Here is a 19,326-nt window from a genome sequence, read left to right as displayed (position 1 = left end):
GGAAATTAAATCCTACATCCACCCCCACACCTAGCAAGATAAAAGCTTGTACAGCTTCGATTTGAGGTCAAGGAAGTGGTTTACAAGCAGCTGCTACCACAAGATCTGTGATGTATTTCACTGCCTATCTAAACTACTCTTGGGCAGCTTTGCTGGAGAATCAAGATCGAGCCATGCTACAGTCATGCCTCCAGCAGCAGAGCCTCCTTTCCTGGGCCTGCTGAAATAAAACACCCTCCAGTTATGGGTTTGTCCAGGTGTTTACCAGCCAAAGTCATCTGCAAAGGCTTTCACCAGTCCCAAAAACATTCATTGATGTAGGGTACCAGCCATCCACATGCTGTTGCCTGGGCAGATACGTGTCAGTGTCAGACCACAGATGCTTCCTGCCTTGCTGGGAAGCCCTGAGCTCACTTTCATCTGAACAGATAAGAGTGGTCAGGTACTGTAAACCTCTCTAAGGTGGCATTTTTAGATCAGCTGTTGGCATCATTGGTTTGCAGTAATATTAACTGACTTGTTAAGGACTGTTGAAATTCTGCTAACATACAGCAAATCTCAAAAGCCTTGGATAAATTATACTTCTGGCTATTTCTAAGCCTTAAAACTGGACTGAAAACAAGTTCAGCCCCTGGATTAATCGAGAGATGCACAGTTCTTTCTTTTTCCTATCTAAACCTCACTGTAATCTTTAAAATGAAGACGATTTTCTTTTTTTTTTTCCCCTAACCCTGTTAATTGATATAGGGTCATCTCAGTTCATTATGTTTGCCTCTGAGGTGAACTGCTTAAGATTTCCTGTTGTTTTATATACTGAATCCACCAAGGACTATCCCACCTTCTATTTGTAATTTATGTTTTCCTGCCTAATTCACTGATAGATTATGCCTGGGAGTGACTTATATTTGATCAAGGTGGCCTTAGGGTTGGGATTTCCTTTGTTTCAATTTTTTCCATTTCGATTGTTTATTTTTCCTTTGTTGGATTCTTTTTATGAGAAAATTAATGTCTTAAGCTTTCATCCTTGTTTCTGCCTTGACAAAACTGGCAAAAGACAACGATGCTTTTTCAGAAATAAAAAAAAAAAGTCTAATAAACTGAATCTTGTATTCTCAGCTAAAAGTTGGCTGGGAGACTAAATAATACCTAATCTAGTGCCTGCTTTTCCTTTTGATTTCTGATGAGAACAGGTATGTTTTTCTCCATTTGTATCAGATGCTGTCTTCTGCTTTCTCAGAAGACAAGTTTGCTGGGGGACTATTCTGGCAAGCAACTCTCAAACAGACCTCTGAATGATCTAATAGATATTTTCCATTTAATGTCTCAGCCCCTGTTAACAGTTTGACATTCATTTGTATTGCTAGGATATATACCAATGTTTTGAGTCTAGCAGAAATTCAATATTTAGCATAGTAGTTTCTGCTGCTGAGCTTTTACTCTTACAAAAAGGAGAAATCAATATTTGGCAAAGTTAGATGTGAAAAGGCCATATATTTTCTCAGAAACCTTTATCTTAAAGAAACCTGTTCTGGAAAAGAAATATTTTAAAGCATTTCGGTCTGAAAGTACCCTCTTAAAAAAAAGCTCTCTCGATGGAATGTCTGCTTTTACTCAACCTATCAAGACTCTCAAATTCATCAAGAGTCTCATTTGTACCTTTCCCATCCTCTACTCACCAGCTCTCAGCCATACACAGGCCACCTCACACATCTGTAGGGATGTGCCACTGCCACCCCTCAGACTTGAGTATCTCTGCTGTATTTAATTCTGAAGAGTTTGTCAGAGGGATCCTGCCCAAGGAGATTTCCCCAGGCGCCGGGGTCTTCCTGTTCTCCTCCTGCCTATCACAGCACCACGGTGCACACGCTACGTCCCCTCCCTGCCTTGCTTTCATGCCACTGAGCCATGGGGTTCAGCTGCACAAGTGTCTAGATGACAGGGTGGATACTGGCTTGCTGAGATGGGAAAATCTCCCCACATTTCAGTTGGTCTTGGTTCTGCAGTCACATTTTTTCTAATGGCCAGGATGACTAATAAAACCAAGATAATCCCGTTGACATTATCCACACTTACTATCACATTTTAGCTCCTGCCTTGGCCTTTTGAGGCTGGATCTACCTGCTAGGAGATAAATGTTCATGTCTTCATTCCTTGGTCAGCCTTGGCACAAGGAAAAAGAGATGTGCTGTCATCTGAATTTGCTGTTTGTCTGTCCCCAGAAGTCAACTGGGGATTGCTGGTTATTCTGGCCACTGTCTCTGCATGTTCTCTGCCAGCTCCTGCCCTGCCAGTGCACGGACCCTCTACTTTTTGTCTCCCCTCCTGCTGCAGCACGAAAGAGGTAAACAGAGAAAGGCTGGTATGATGTAATCATAAACAGTGTGATTTCAGTGAATGGTAACAGGAAAGTGACACAGTATGCAAAATAGTTACTTTATCTCCAAAATATTTGATGTGAAAGGGCTAAAAGTACAATAAAGCATTTACTCCAAGACTCTATTTGCTGATGTCTGAGAGTTTTTCCTTAGGACCCACCACAAACCAGCTCTTAGGGAGACCCTCCAGGCCACCCTGCCCTCCGGGCACCTGCAAGAGACGCTGACCACCCAGCATCCTGGTCCAAAGCTAGGCGGGAGATATTGGGAGCATCACACCATCAGAGACCACCTCTGTTGTATTTTAATTCTCTCCCCTGTTGTGCTAATATGCTGATGTGGGTGCCTGCACCGACAACAACATGTGACACAGTAATAGAGAGAATAAGCCAAATAAAGCAACCTCTTAGGATAACAGGTACAGAAACCCAGGCAAAAGCGTCAGCAAGGATGGGGGGAGGCATAGTTCAAGTATGTTAGTATACCTGAACAATTACCTAGGTTACATCGTAACTATTTGACAAATGTTGATTTTTAAAAGGAAGTCCCATGTCTGAATCACACAAACGCAAGAGGAAATTTCAAATAACTAACTTCTATTTTTATTTCTCTTGCGTCAGTGACCAACAGCCCTCATACGCATTTTTTTTTGTGCTGCTCTCCACAGAATCTTTCTTTGCATTCAGAGCATCAGCCTCACATGGCTGTGTCTTGCCCAATCTGCCAGCTTCCTCAGGCAAGCAGCTACAGTAAAAGGGCTGTTGACAGACCCGCTGTTTAACACCTATTAATTTTAGAAGCATTGGAAATATGGTTTCCAGATCCACTGTTCTATAAGCAGGAAAAAATGGCCTTCAGTAGGTAGCACTGCTGTCATTTAGTTGTACCTCAGTGATCATAGAGTAGTTCCTAAGCCACTAGAAAGGGAATAGAGCAAGTAATTAAAGATGGGGAAGGCTTCCAGCATGAAATGCCAGTCAATGTTTGTGGTACAGTGGCCCTGCTGCCCCCAACCAGTTTGAGACCACTAGGCAGGACCTCATTTTCAGAAACAGAGCCTTTGTCAGCAGTTAAATTTCACATGTCTTTGAGGATAAGCTGCTGCAACAACAGCACCTCCAAACTGCTTTAGCTGCTTACTAACTTTTGGCTGTGGTTTCCTAGCCACAGGCAGCACAGTCATTTTGTGACTGGGGCACAGACTTCTTGATCAGCAAAGTGCTTACATGTAACCCTCAAAGTGCCAACATAAGCTTATACATTGGGGTGAAATAGTGGCAGTGTGCCTACCAGTGATGTCAATGTGCAATGGATCTGCTACTTTTTATGCCAGAAATCGAAAGAATGGCCTCAAATCCTTTCCAAGAATTATGGAGTTTTTGGCTAATATTCTAACTTACTGCAGCTGAAAATAATACAATGTAAATATGTGTGTGTGTGCATATATATATATATATATATATATATATATATGAAAAAAACCCCAGTTTATTTCAAAAACTACTGCCTTCAGTACCAGACCTGAGTGTTACCTTTCTGAGTGCAAGTAAGCAGGCAGTTGGCATAAGCCCCTTACCGAATACTCTCACAGTGGTGCTGCTCTTCTGGACTCTCTCTGGGTGGTACACCACATGGCAGGAAAACACTCTACCATCATCCATGATTTTGGTGGGGAAAATCTGTAGAGTATGATTCAAAACCAGGTGGACTTTTTGCCCATACAGCATGCTGCTGTTTCTGTACACTGCAGGACAGGAGGGTTCCTTGGTCACAAGTTCCTCTTTCCTGCCATTTCCACTCTGCGAAAAGAGAAACCCCAAAGATGTGTGAAGACCAGACACCCTCCCCAAGTACTTTCGTAAACCATCATTATTCCCACAATGAAAATCTTCCCTCACACCCCTAGCACTGTGGAGGGGTAAGCAGACATTTGCAATACCTATTTTTTTTTCCACAAACATTCTCTCCCAGAACTTCAAAACCAATAGTGATCATCGTCTTACCAACAAACTATATAATAAATAGCTGTGTCTTGTCAGTCCTGATCTCTGTAGCCTGCAGAGACAGCAATAGAGCTGCTTTCTCTCTGCAGCAGTCTTTAAGTTATGATGAACATCCCATAAGTATTAAATGTGACTGAATTTCCAGGAAAATACTTGCTGTTTTAGATTTTAAATAGTGAGAACCTGATAATAATAGCTAAAAGTCATCTCTTCTCAATGCCTGCCTGGCGGCCGCCCTTAAATATAGGTGCAACCAGCACGTCCTAGACATCTGTGCCTAGGTACCTATTTGCAATCTATGCTCTGAATGACACATGGCAACCCACATATGTCATTGTGCTGAGCTTTGGGTCTTTTTTTTTCCCCTTTCTCTGCTACTTTGTACAGCAACAACAAAAAGCAGTAAGGACAAGGATGTTCCCAACAAAAAAATTAAGAATTTTAATAGTAAGAGTGCACTGCAAAGGGGAGACCTAAATAGATTATAACCTGGGACAAAAGACTAAAAAGCCTAAAATATATGAAAACCACATTAAGAAAACCCTCAGCGATTACAATTTTCTTAGTGACGATAAAAATTAACAGGCAAAGCACAAGGACACTGCTAGTTGTAGATACTTATCTCTACATACTGAAATTAATGCTAAAATGTTACATTAAAATATGCATACATATGTTTATCCAGAAAGTCAGATGAAGTGCAAAACTATAACAAGCATTAGATCTCAGCAAATTGCTTAAAAATAGTTTTTGTGTTTAACTATGTAACTGGGTTTGAACGTCCTTGGTGTGCATCTGTGACACAGAGGTTAACAAGACCAAACACATTACAGTCAGCTCCTTTTATCTTCTATTTAGAAGTGGCCTGATATCTCACTACCCTACGTAGTAACCATGTATTTTTCAGAGACAGTAAAGCTTCACTACAGTAAAAAACCCTGAGAAATCTAGTGCAAGCAATATTATAGTTCAGTTCCATTTGTTGAGTTCTTTGCCACTTTCCTTGGGCCTGCTCTACATGTACTCCTAAAAAATTAAAAGCAATTAAGATGGAATTTTCCCTCTTTGTTTCCTTAAAAGCTATTGTTTGCGGTATCTATGCTGCAAAACCACGTTTGTACTTTTTCCCTTTATTATCTCAATCCAACATGACCGTTACCTTTTGTTTAGCAGATTCTGCAGGACACAGTCAAGTCTAACATTTCCATTTCAATCTGCAAAAATACCCTGTAGACCCTTCTGAAATACATACCTGAGATGAAAAATACTTACCACCAGCCATTTCAAAGGATAATTGGACACATTTTCTGAGGCCGTGTCCTCAAAGCATGGGATTTCTAACGTCTGGTTTAGCTGCACTTCCTTCACGTAGTACTGCTCGTCTTTTATCATTGCAACAACAGCAGAAAGCCCAAGAAGGAAAATCAGACACATGATGTTCATTGTGCTTTAAAAGTGAATGCAGACTAGTTTTCTGTTCAAGGAACAAGCACTTTTTTTGGTTAGAAGGGAGCTGCATTATGACAGACACATTTGTTAAGCGAAAACCCCACATCTGATTCAAGATACAGTTTCATGATTCTAATTCACAGATTTACCTGATTTTTTTTTTTTTTGGAAATTCATAAAAACCTTTGCTTAACTTCAGGATCAAGATGTCTCCTTTTGGAGCCGGGAATAGTTTGAAACATCAGTTTTCCTCTTATTCTCTTACAATTTTTTACTGCAGCAATAAGCCTTCACATCAATTTTGTACGCCTGTATTTCTTTTTCTCTGAAGATGTACTCAGACCTTCTTTTCAATAAGAAAAGTGTTCAGCATGTCAGGCAGGTTAAGATTAACCCTGTTTTTCAGTATAAGTGCTTCTTTTGTTGTTCTCCAACCTGCCCACTACCAGAACCAGAAAGCTTGTCACTCTTTCCTTTGTCATCTATTTAAAAAAAGCATCTCAGCATCTCCTGCTTTATCTATTCCCGGTCCAGAGCTTCAGCCCATCTATGGCAAAGCAGAGTAAGGCACTGAAGAGAGCACAGCTGTGGCCCAAACATTAGGTCTGCGTGTGCGTAAGCATTTAAAGAGGGAGAGCTCTGGTGATGGCCATGAGATGCTACAAGTGCCTTGGTGAGTGCTGATCTCTCCAGCCCTAAGCTAGGTGGTGAGTGGCAGTGCTGTGCAGCCTGCTGTGCCCGCCCGCCTCCCTGCTGCTGCTGCTAACTTGCCTTCCCTCTTCCCTGTAGGCAGGCACTAGAGCACACCACAGGGAAACTCTTGAACTTTTCTTCCCTAGCAGCTCCAGCTTGCACGCTGAGATATGAGATAATATAGACAGACAGAGATTTATATATTTATCTTGAGGAGTTAAAGGATATCTACAGTCTCAGATGGTTATATGATTTGCAAGTGGGGACTTTCTGGTGACTGTAATTTCCGTTATGTTTGTTACCCCAGCATGGGGTGATGGTGCCAGTACGCAGCCTGTGTCACAGGGATGTGAAGAATGGCAGCACTCAGAGTGGTGCCTAGAAGAGAGCGGCAGAAGCAGCTCGTCTGCTCTCCACCAGAGTGAGGCAGCTGATGAGGCAGCTGTCATGGTGGAACACAGAGACAAGCCCTAACGGGGCTGGATAATGTGTAAGGGATAAAGAAAGAGTAAAGGAAGCAAATATTCCTCAGGAAGAAAACTGCACAGAAGACTTTACTAGGACAATCTATCATGCAGAAGTGCCGTGCGATATAGGAGAAGTACAAAGTCACTCCAGGAGCTCAGTCTGCAAACAGCCTCTGCCTGTTCTCATGGTCACATGTCCCAGCTGCTTGTTTTCTCCGTTGCCTTTGATTTCCGTCTCCTTGAACAGCCTGTTGGCTAAGGTTCTCTGTGTTTGTCTTTCCTATGTAGGCCTGCTGCTCTGCAGGCTTTTTGCGGTATCTATTAGCTGAATCCATCTGGATTCACTTCACTTTGATGTAGCTGGGAGCTATACTTCATTAATGACTAGCACCCTTCTCCATCCCACTCATAGGCTGGATTAAGGTCTTTTGCCTGCTTTTGAGTGGAAGTGATTCATTGCAAAAGATCTGGTTACCTTAAAATACAAATCTGCAAGAGGTATTTCGCAAACTGAATTTTTTAGTTCTCTCTAGCAAGCAGTTGTCAGTAGCACAGCTCGCTACATCATACAATTCCTGAAAAAAGCCACAGGGGTGTTAATATGAACAAGAGCTACCCATGTTTAATATGTAGACAGGAATAACAGTGTCGAACATGCTATTATCAATGAAAAGCACCAGCAAGAGAAAAGGAGCAATGCTGGATTAGCATTGCTACTATATTAAGGAAGAGATAGAGAAAAAAAATCACACGAAAGAACAGAAGGCTTCATGCAGCTACCAGCACTGCTTGTACTTCATTGGTCTTTGATCCAGCCCCTCTGCCCTGTGAAGTGCAGGAAAATTCCCAAAGGGGAGCCTACCACAACATGCTCCTGTATGGCAGGTAAAGCTGCAGCTTCCTCCTTGACATAATTATCCAGCATGTAGTGTTTAAACACACACATCCTCTATGGGACACGCAGAGATGCTGGCCCTAATTTTGCCTTTACAAGTTCATCAGGGCAGGAAGATACTGCTGGGTAGCCCCTGAGGTATGACTCTGGAATAACAGCACTGAAATGGCTTGGAGCCATTGCCATGCAGGGGCCATCATGGAGTGAGGCGTTATATTTGTTGAAATGTCCCTTCATACGAGGCTTGCAGAGGAGCCAGAGTTTGTTCGTCCAGAGTCACCAGCCTGCTTCAGAGGGAGGCCATGGCTGTGGCTGCTGAGGAGCTGTGCCCTGGCCGCATGAAGTCAAGGCTCCTTCTGCTGCAGGACTGATGTGATCCAACATGAGGACCAATGTCCCTCCTGATACCAGCCTGGCCTCATGATTGAGGCCAAAGAGGTGGTGAGAGCACTGTGCCCATGGATGCTGCTGCCCTCTGCTACCCCTTATGTCACCTCTACCCATCCTGCTTCTAACCCTCAAACATGTGCTGCATCTACAGCTCTGGGAACAAGCAGGATGAGCCCACTGGCCTTGCAGCTCTGAACAGAAACCATAACAGGTTTGTTGCATTTACTTTAATTCTCCTTGGCTCGTTAACTGAAACTTGGGACATAAAGAGGTTCCTAGGGTCATCAAATTCAATCCCCAATGTGCACAACAAGAAGCTTGCCCAACTTGCACTGCATCCCCATCCAGTTCCATCTTCCTGGTGGTTTGGACTTTTGCCCTCGTTGCTGGCATTAAACAGGTGTTCCCAAAGTTGCTGTGCTAATGGTTGCCACTATTGTTTCATTTGTAGTCAAATCCATCCACATCCTGTTTACACCCATTTGTTCCTTTGCCAGAATAATTTAAATACCCTTCCTAGAGTTTACATTCTCCCCTGAGGCTTGAGCAGTCATGCTGCTTTCCAGCTTCCTTTTTGCTGACAGGAGCAACCACTCATCCATTCCTGTAACAGTCCTAAGCAATTCTCTGCTTTGCTCCAGTTCATTTTTGACAGTAGGGACACACATCTCTCCACTTAACTAACACTCAGCACGTCCTGCAGATGCCAGCCCCGACCTGACAAGGGTGTTTTCTGTTTTGTGTGTCCAGTGCTGCATGCCCATAGAAGCAACGCTGTGTAGTTTGGAGATTCAGTGTCCTCAATCCCACAATATCCTGAGTGACTCATCCAGTCTTCTCTGTATCGTGTTTCTCCAATACAAAAATGTAAAAACTGCCCATCTCACCACTGTTTTATTTGCTACCTACCTTGCATAATCTTTCCTTGATATTATTCCAAACAAATAAAGTTTTCTATTCAGAAGCTGGATAACAACATCTAAAGAGAGCCTGGTAAGTAGGAAACTGTGGAGACAATGGCCTTCAATGGCATCATTGCAAACACTGAAATGGTCATCTGTCCTCTTACTCCCCCCACCCTGCCCTGCCTTTATTATAAAAAAGCAATGTCTCATTCATGATCACTTACCTTCTGCTTTGATGATAAGTTGGATTTTTGCAGCCTTTGTTCCATACGGGTAGGTAACGAAACTGCATTCGTACTGCCCACTAAGGGAGACGGTAATATTTTTCAGATGCAGAGCCCACCGATTGCACTCAGATGTGATGTTTTGATCAGGGGAACACAAAGCCTCTGTTGCAGCCCAGTCACAGCACTTCCTCATGCTGAAGGACACGGAAAAGTTGTAAGAAGCCTCAGGAAATGTGAAGTAGTGGATGCCGTAACCGGGGTGATAAACAGCCATTGTGTTAAGCTGGTTGTCATCAGTCTTGGACCACTGTGTCTGTATTATGTAGGTGGTGTGTGGTTTTGGGAAGCTGCACACCAGGGTCACGTCAGTACCTGGCAAAGCGTGGACCACTTCTGTTTGTGTAATGATGTCTTCAGTCTGGCCTTAAAAACAAACGGAGCCATTTTCACTGCAAGTCATGTTTGAAAAAAGCTTTCTCCTAAGCCGTCTTTGACATGCTTTGGTGCCTTAGCCACAGACAACCACAAAGATCCTGCAAATGTGACAATGGCCTTTCCACCGAGGAGATTTACAGAAGGTCTCCATCAGTACAGACTGTGGAGAGAGAGCTGGGAGAGCAAATGTGCACTTGTCTGGGAGAAAGTGGGAAGTTCCTGTGTGAAAACTTCCTGTCACACTTGGAGGAGAGAAATGGGAGCTCTGAGAGCCTCTGTGAAAATGGAAACCTTTCAAATGATACAAGTAAAGCATAAGCTGGGCTGAGTTATGCCCCAGCTCTTTAGCTGTCTGGCTAATTAGCTGGCTAATTCTGCCCTGCACTATTCCTGTTGCCCACTGACATTGCCTCTGCTGGTTCAACAGAGAAAGTTGTTCTTTTACCTCCATGTTATTAAACAGCTTCTGCATGGCTTAAACAAGTGTCCATTTCAGTGTCAGAGTGGGTTGCCCTGGTGTGTGTGGTTTCTTCCTTGATTAACTTCATAAAGCATGTTGGCAGTCCTTAGTGTGCCATATAGAGAAGTAACGGATCAGTGAAAGGACGAGGCTTTCCACAGAAGCCTGTACTACTTGGATTTTATGCTGCTGTAGTAAAATTAATTTTCCTCTGTTCCTCCCTCCTATGAACAAGTGGCTCGCGGTCCCTAAACCCCTATACACAGGGCACCAACAAACTCAAGGAGATGAAGAATTTATGGATTGGTGAGTCATAGTGAGACAAGCAATCAATCGCACCCACACAGCCATACACAAAAAGGCCCTTTTATTTCAAAAGGGCATGGGAGTCTCCAGAAAAAAATGAGTTTGTGCATAATTTCTTAGGTATGGACTTGTTGTCCTCCATCTCCAGGGGATTTAATCCTCCCGGTGTATCTAAACATCACTGTAAATTTTCTTTGGGAACTTGCCCCACTGCCCTATCAGTCATACTGCTGACTCCCCATGGCAGCAAGTGCATACTGCTCCCCTTCTTTACTTGAATGAAGCAGGTACCAACTTTTTTGCTTTGATGTCTACTGTGGTACAGGGGTCTGGGGTGCCCAAGCCAGGGGATGCCCTGGCAGAGGCCAGGCAGCCTGGACAGTGCCCACAGAGGGAATGGCATGCCCGGTGCTCTACCAGCTCAGCTGGGAGTGAAACAGGGATCTGGTGCAACTGCAGCTCTGGTTTGTCAGGGAAGAATCATAGAATAGTTTGGGTTGGAAGAGACCTTAAAGATCATCCAGTTCCAGCCCCCCTCCCGTGGGCAGGGACACCTCCCACTAGATCAGGCTGCCCAAGGCCCCATCCACCCTGGCCTTGAACACCTCGAGGGATGGAGCATCTACAGCTTACCCGGGCAACCTGTGCCAGTGCCTCACTGCTCTCAGGGTGAAGAAATTCCTCCTTATGTCTAGTCTAAATCTGCTCTTCTCCAGTTTATACCCATTGCCCCTAGTCCTATCACTACAAGGCTTTGTCAACACTCCCAGCCCAGCTTTCTTCTAGCCCCTTTCAGGTACTGGAAGGTCACTATAAGGTCTTCTTGGAGCCTTCTCTTCTCCAAGCTGAACAAGCCCAACTCTTTCAGCCTGTCCTCCCATGGGGAGGATCATCCTTGTAGCCCTTCTCTGGACCCATTCCAACATTTCCCTGTCCTTCTTATGTTGAGGATTCCAGAACTGGACACAATACTCAGATGAGGTCGCACAAGAGAGGAATAGAGGGGCAGAATCACCTCCCTCGACCTGCTGGCCGTGCTTCCTTTGATGCAGCCCAGGATACAGTTGGCCTTCTGGGCTATAAGTGCACACTGCTGGCTGATGTTGAACTTCTCATCAATCAGCAAGAACAAGGAGAGTGCCACATCCCCACAGAGCTGGCTGAGGTTTGGCACCTAGTCCCTGAATTGTGACTTGAACACATAGAGACTAGGTGCGGGGAGATCAAAGATACTGAATGGCCATGGCAAACATTAATCTCCATTTTTAATTGCTGTGCATGTTCTGTTCATTTTTTAATTGACTTCCAAGAGCTGGAATGTCATAAAAAGATAAATAAAAATAAGCCTCAGTCATGAGTCCTGTGAGAAAAATTACTGGAAACTATTTTTGTCAGTCCAAGCAGCTTATTATAGCAAATGTTCACTGATTTCACTGCAAGTTTTGCATCAGTAAAAGTTAAATAAAAAGCTATCAGCAGTCTTGTGATCAGTCAAGCAGGCAAGGGACATGGAGCAAGTTATCTTTCATATTCATACTGATGCTGTATTAGGTCAAAGGATCATGTAAAGAATGCCTACCAAGAATTACTTGAATATTTTATATTAAGATGAAAATGTTGCATATATATAAACAGCATTTTAATTTGTATTGCTTGTTAGTAGCCTAGCACTTTAGGTTATTTTAATGGAAACCTTTCCATTCAAAAGTGTTCTTAACTTTTTGTTAGTGCCTCAATGCAATTAGTCTTGTTTTATGACAACTTTATTTCTCCAAATAAAATGCTGTCCATTAGCCCATAACTCACTCCATTTGAAATTTAATAGAGTAACTCCCAGATGTTTAGATGTCTGATCTCCACAAAGGGCGTGGTGGTGTCCACTTTCTCCTTTGAGTGACTTCAGCAAGGATTTCATCCTCATGGAAAAAAACCTCAACAGTCCTATTTTCCCATAAATAGTATTGCTTTCCTGCACGTGCATGTCTTGAGACTTTTAGTTCTTTCTTTGCATTTGAGAACTTTTATTCTCTATAGATACAAATATGAAATACTTCCCTTTCAGCTTGGTCAGCCTGTTGTGAGCATCAGTCTCTTCCTTGGTTTTCCTCAGATTGTTTTGGTTTAAATTCCCTCTGATGGGGATGCAGTTATCCTTACTCAACTTTTCTGAAAGTTTTACTCCTAGTGACAATCTTGTTTCATAACCCTTTAATGCAGCATGTAAGACTGGGTGGGGAAGAGGAAGGGAAGAATCTATTTAAGGGGTTGCAGCTGTTCAATTTAGTCTTGCCTTTTAAGTGTTTCAGTTCTTCCTCTCTCTGTATACACAGGTATGTCTGTGAGAGAGAGAGATTTTTTCGTTGCTTTTGGAAAGCAGTTAATTGGAGATCATTGGAGATGATCATTGGAGATGATCAGATGTTGCTCTCACTACAAGTAAGCTCACCTAAGTGATTATTCTGGTGAAAGCAGGTAGGCATTTTGAATAAACAAATCCGCTAGTCAGCACAAGCCATTTACTTCTTACTGTTTACACATTATAACCAGGGTTATTAGAAAGTTGGCAGGAAACAGAAAATCATTACTGGTAGCTACAGCTTGCATTAGTGAGACACATCAGTCTCTGCCTGCACATGCCACCCTGTCCCTCACCACCTCCATCCTAAGCTGAGTCAAGGTGCCGCGCTGACACACTTACCTGTGATGCTGGGCACTGACAGCAGACAGAAGAGGGAGAAGAGCCACCTTTTTTCCATCTTTGCTTGATGAAGTTTTGGTAAATATGTAGCTCTCTTGGCCTGCTCCTGGCAGTGTCTTAGAAAAGGAAGTCGAAATGGTCTGTCCTGTGCAGACAGACAGATATGCAACATAGTCACGCTCAGCATTTTAGCATGACTTCAGAGAACGGCTTTATTTAGTGCAAAAGCCTCAGTTTCCTGCTGGAGTGATAAAATTAGCACATCTAGTGAAACATTTATATTGAAAACACTACCTATACTGTAAGCCCATGTTCAAGATTATTCTTTTTTTTTCCTCCTTTGTCTTCTCAGATAATCTCAGAATAAACAGTTTATTAAGTTAAACTATCTTGAAAACATGTCAGGTGTCTAAAGTTGAATATCTGGTACATAAAGTACAAAAAAGCTGACTTTCCCCGCCCCACCCCCCCCCCGCTTTATTTCCTTCTTTTATTATTACAAAATAGCCCAACTATACTATTTTAAGACTGTCGACACTCACTGTCTTTTAAGAAAACAGTAAGATAACAGAACCAATATCCCTAAATTAAAATACAGGGAACTGAGAGTTTTCTAGATTCACTTTTAATTTTTTTTTTTTCCTCCGGGGACCATTAATTATTTTCTGTGGGATGAATAACTACATCATCACACACAACATCATCACTTGGTGTGGTTAACCCCTGTACCCTACTCTGTTCAGCTGGTAATTTTGGTGTTGGCACATGGCTCCTGCCAGTCCTGTGACCTGTCTTTATTGTAGGTCACCTGTAAATCCTTCTGAATTGTCCTCCAAGCATATTGCATTTCCAGGAACAGGGCATACAACTTTAAGGAAAGCATCTTATTGCAGACAGGTCTTATGCAAATTGGACCTGCTATTGGCAGCATTTCAGAAAGAAACAGATTTGAATTCTTGCTTATCACACTTTTTCCAAAACCAAAGAAGGAAGGCAGGACCCTTCATGTGTACAACATGGACATACATCATCTGCTGGTTCTTCCTGATGTGGGATGGGTGTTCAGAAGCACAGGTGGGCAGAAGAGTGGTCATCCCTGTTAGCTGCCTCCCCAGGTGCCCAAGGACAAGCCAGCCTTTGGACTTTGGGGGTGAACTGATTATGGCCCGCCTACCAGGGCAGAAAAATCAAGTGACCTGGATGACACAGTCCCTTAAATTAGATACCTCTGTCCAACAGCAATGCCCTCCCTTGAGTGGCTGATCCAGACTTGGGTGATCCAGGTCCTGGCATTTTTTTCCTGAAAGGATTTCTAGGTCTGGGCACCTTTGCTGGCCTCTTTGTCTTATGGCACACCTCTCTGCTGCTCAGGCAAGTCCTATAGAAACAGCCAGCCACTGCCTGCAATTTTCTTTCCAATTGTTTTCCATTTCCTCCCCAGCTACTGACTTTTGCTGACCATGGAGCTTCTCATGACTTCAGCATGCAACGCAGAGTTTTAAAGGTGAAAAAACACGTAATGTCATTTCCCTATTTTGTGCACTAGCAGATGCAAACAACATCTATACCACTTCCCTAATTTACGCATATGCAACCTGTTGGTAATGCATTCAAGCAGGCTAGGGTCTCCAGCTGGAACAACTGACAGTGCTGGCTAGGCCACAGCCTCCAGACATGTCTTGGAGGATAAATGCTACTGCACAATTCCATTTTTTTTTGCACTGCTCCTCTACCTGAGGAAATGCATTAAACCCAGTCACAGTAAATGCACTGGATGCCTGGGTTACTGCTAAGGGAATTGTCTCTGGAGATGAAATCTGTGCTTGTCACTCAGAAGCCTGACAGAGAAAGATCTGTCTCAGAGGATCAAGAAGTCCTGAAGTTGAGGATGAACATAATGTTCAAGACATTTTAACTGACAGTCACAGAAGGAAGTAAAAATATTAAGGATTCGTGTTCTGGTTTCCAGTTCAGAGCAGAGACCACAAAGAATGCAGAGATTATACTAGAGTCTAAGAAAATTGAACCTCATTCTAGAACTTGGGTTTTCATTCGTGAGTGCAGTTACCTTAGCTTCTCCTGCTGATCAGTTCATGTAAGCTTTGTACCATAAAATAACACATTTTGTGTAATACGGGGAGAAAAACATTCTCAAATAAGCTCCTTTATTGTTTTGAAACATACATCAGAATTTGACAAGGCAGCCCGAGCGTTGTGCGATATATTCAATAGGCACAGAAATCCCTGAGCAGTTTGAGTTACTAGATCACTATATCTTGCCCTTAGAATTTTTTTCTCCTCTAAAATAACATCCCCAAAATATACTGCTGCCATGCAGCATTGTGTTGGCTAAATGCAGCCACCCGGCATTGTTGCTGAGCTTAGTGATGAAAGACACACAAGAAAGAAAACTCCCAGCTTGAGAGATTTTTGTTCACTTTAGAGCTGTGTTTTGCCCCAATTCCTACCTTAAGCCCAAAGTCTGAAACTGTCATTCACCCTGCCGCTGACATTGATGTGTGTGAACAGCTCAGACCTGCCTCTGCATACGACATCAAAAACCACTTCTGAGACATGCCAGTTATCTCAGCCTGTCGGCAGGGAGCAATCTGTTCCCTGGAGCAGAACGTAAGGTCCTGCTCACTCAATGCACATTATTATGAGAGGTTCCTCCCTCTTGATCCCTTTCCTGACGAGTTTCTCACAGGCAGCTTGGTACGTGCCATGGTGGGATGTTAAACACAAGGTTAAGTGCAGTGGGGATGAGAGGAGACACTGACACATGCCCTGGGGCGGTGGACCTCCAGAGCTGGGGGGAAGACATATCTGTAACACTCTTTCCCTGGTGGGCAGCTGCAAGGATGTTTGTCTCGGAGTCGGAATGCACAGGTTTTTCCATCACGCTACATGAGCCTTTCTGGAGAGACCCAGAAACAATTGCAAGAGTGTGTGTGTGGGAGGTGGTTTAAAGGATTGTCAGGAGATGGGTGAACCACAACGTTCTCTTTTGGGCTGTACAAGCAGTTGGCCTGACTGATCTTCATGGGTCCCTGTGTCCCAGCAGTGCTGGTGGGAACACATGGACCCTGAGTATCCCCTGGGAGGGGTCACTGGCCTTGCACTGCAGGGCAGGCTTCTGCCCACTGCTCAAGGACTCCTCTGCTGCCTCATGTGACATTAATTTTTTCCCCTCCGGTGGGAATAGGGGTGGCAGGGGGCGTCCTTGAATTATTTTCTGCAGATCTATTCACCGCTGGAAGAGGCATTTTGAGCACTACAAATGATTCTTTCCATGGCAGTCACCCCTATTATGCATCATGCTCAAAAAACCCCTCAGCTGCAATACGAAAGTTCTACCTCTATTACAGTAAGCTGCACCTAAGAAAGAAGCAGAGCTACAGTCAGCCCCACAGAAAAAGAAATCTTGAACTCCAGAGACAAATTCAATTATTCACAAAGAGAGCCTTTTCAGAAATGCGAGTGTGTGAGCTCTTCCTGCCAGAGGCGAGGATGATTACCTTTGCAGACTGGTGTCCTCTAAACATTGCTTAAAGAAAGCACTACTCCCCAGTGAAAAAAAGAGGGAGACTTTGAAGCAGGAATTTCATTAGACAGTAAACTAACCTTTCAGGTTTGCTTGGTGCTTGGCATAGAAACTGTCAATTCGTCATTGTGGTTTGGTTTTGAACTTCTTTGAAAACTGTACTAATGACTCTGTAGCTGGCAGGAAGCCCTGGCCACAGCACCTTACAGAAGGGCGGATGAGTGCGTGGCACAGGTTTAGCAGGGTAATGTGACAGGGGACAAGCCAGTGAAGCTATGGTGGGATACATACCAGGCTTTTTCTGTGACCCCTTGCTTCCTCCAGCTCCCCCATCTTTAGCTCTAGTTCCTCTTGCCTGCTTGCAGCACTGTTTTTTCTGCCTGGGGAAGAAAGGAGAAGGGTGTTTCTCACTCTGCTTCCTTCTCCTCTCCTCCCTTATGGCTATACATGCATGTCCACATGTTATATTTGACATAACAGTTGCATTTTCAGCTGGGGTGTTTAAGCAGCATCACAAGGTGTATATGCATCTCTCTCAATTTTTCCAGCTGAAGGATGTTTAAATCCAAAAAGACTTTTCATCCCTCCACCCTCACTGACAGCTGGGAGTACGCTCAGCCCTGGCCACCTCCCTGCTCTGCCCTGCCCTGCCCTGCCCTGCCCTGCCCTGCCCTGCCCTAGTGCTGGGGCTGCCCCATGGTCTTCCCCAGCTCCACCACCGCTCCCAGTGCCAACACCAGATGAATTCAAGATGTCCCTTTCTACAAATGTTTCATTTCCCATTAAATCCTGACAACATTTTTGGGCCAAATCCAACCAGGCAAAAGCACTGTAATTATGTCTTCTGTTCATCCCACTGGTAAGTATTTCTTTCTTTCCTTTGTAAACAGGGAACTTGCTTTTCAGCAGCCTTACCCAAGACTACAAGTCAAAATGAATGGGTAGGCAAGGACTATAGCACTTCAATCCTCTCTTCTTGCTATCTATGTAAAACATCTCTTTTTGACCACTTCACATTTATAAAGCCTTTTAGATAAAGCAACAAGATGCCTTTTGGGAAAGCAGGAGGATCACAGGGAGTGACCTAGAGTTCCTCTGTGTGCACAGCTCTGAATCTCCATTTCTGGGATACAAAAAAGGGACTGCAAAAGCAGGCAGTAGTTTTTCTAATTAGAAGGCCTAACTTACAGGTCATGTTTCAGAGACAGAAAGCACTTGTTTGGGGATAAATAGAAGAGAGTTAGATCCCTCACCTTGTCTACCATTCCAATCACCAGTCTCTGTGGTCCTGTGCTCCCATTTAATGCTATTTCTGATCAACAATGGTCCCTGTGTGTCAGCTGTTGAACATTGAATTGTTCAAGGTGCAAGTTACTGAAAAAGCAGAGTATAAAAAGCATAACCAACTAACAAAACAGATATAAAGCGCATTGACCCAACAACTATACACCAATGGAAAAACCACTGTGTGAAAGCCAGCCAGATATCCTAAAAAAATAAAGACTTTTCAAAATGAAATGGAAGGCACACGTGAGACTAGCCCTGCTTTCTTTGGTTGCTGTCTTTTCCAGATATAGCACAAACCATGCTTTCCTCCTGTTTTGCACAGTGTCAGCAAAGGCTTTTCCCTTGTACTCTCATCCTCTACGTTTTGTAAGAAAATGTTTTTAACTAGGTTAATAACTATGTAACAAAATTTAATGGCACCCATAGCTTTAGAAATGAAATTGTTAGGAAAGGGTAGCCCATTGCCACTGCTCTTGTTAGATTACAAGACTGAGGTTTTCAGTGAAGCTTCCCAGAAGAGCCATGTCCTCCCCTGGTCACGTTGGCAGAAGCTTGGAGCAGCTTTCATGAATCACACCTCCATGAAAGAACAGGATTCTGCTTGAGAAAGAGGTTTTCATAAACACAGCTTGTGGGGCTTTATCTGGTCTGCATGAAAGTGGGAGTTATCGAGACAAGCGACAGACCACTCGATCAGAAATGAAAAGCTTAGGTTCACATCTGAAGTGCTCTAAACCTAGATGGATATAGCTTAATTTACTGTGCAGACTGTTTCTAATGGATTTTGTTCCCCTATTAATTTAAATGCCTTTATACTATTGTATGCAAATACCGCCTCGTAGACACAGAGACGAGCCAGTGGCCAGAGTTCAACATAGCAGACTGGTTAGAATCCACCGCTGAAGAAATACATCAAATAGAAAAGATTAAAGGTGTGAAAGTTAACTTCAGATACAGTAGCACTGACAATTTGAGGGCAGTAATTTCTTTTTCGTTACAAAAATCAAATAATTTACAGCAATAAAAGGCCAAGTTACAGTGACATTGAGAACCGTAACATGGATTTTTTTCTTTTTTTTTGACAGAATACTTTAGAAGCATCAGACATTAATTGGTTTGTTTTCAGGCAGTGTGTTTGTAGTAGTCCTATAAATACATGTCACGCTATCAGCCTGTCAGAAGCAACCACAGG

The 19,326-nt window shown here is 43.4% G+C and overlaps 1 protein-coding gene across 2 annotated transcripts in view; it reads right to left on the bottom strand.

Moving 5' to 3' along the window:
* The window catches only part of CD96 (CD96 molecule), a 29,076-nt gene extending 15,536 nt beyond the window's left edge, over positions 1 to 13,540 (bottom strand). For both annotated transcript variants that reach the window (XM_069868861.1, XM_069868870.1), the window contains exons 1-4: positions 13,304 to 13,540; positions 9,402 to 9,827; positions 5,651 to 5,760; positions 3,952 to 4,174 (exon numbers count right to left, since the gene is read on the bottom strand). In XM_069868861.1, the coding sequence (XP_069724962.1) occupies positions 3,952 to 4,174; positions 5,651 to 5,760; positions 9,402 to 9,827; positions 13,304 to 13,490 (946 nt within the window). In that variant the 5' untranslated portion in view covers positions 13,491 to 13,540. The remainder of the gene's footprint in view (positions 1 to 3,951; positions 4,175 to 5,650; positions 5,761 to 9,401; positions 9,828 to 13,303) is intronic.
* Positions 13,541 to 19,326: the final 5,786 nt, after the last annotated feature.

This window comes from Phaenicophaeus curvirostris, chromosome 1 (assembly GCF_032191515.1).
Source record: "Phaenicophaeus curvirostris isolate KB17595 chromosome 1, BPBGC_Pcur_1.0, whole genome shotgun sequence".
Classification (NCBI taxonomy): Eukaryota; Metazoa; Chordata; class Aves; order Cuculiformes; family Cuculidae; genus Phaenicophaeus; species Phaenicophaeus curvirostris.
This window is presented reverse-complemented; position numbering and strand designations above follow the sequence as displayed.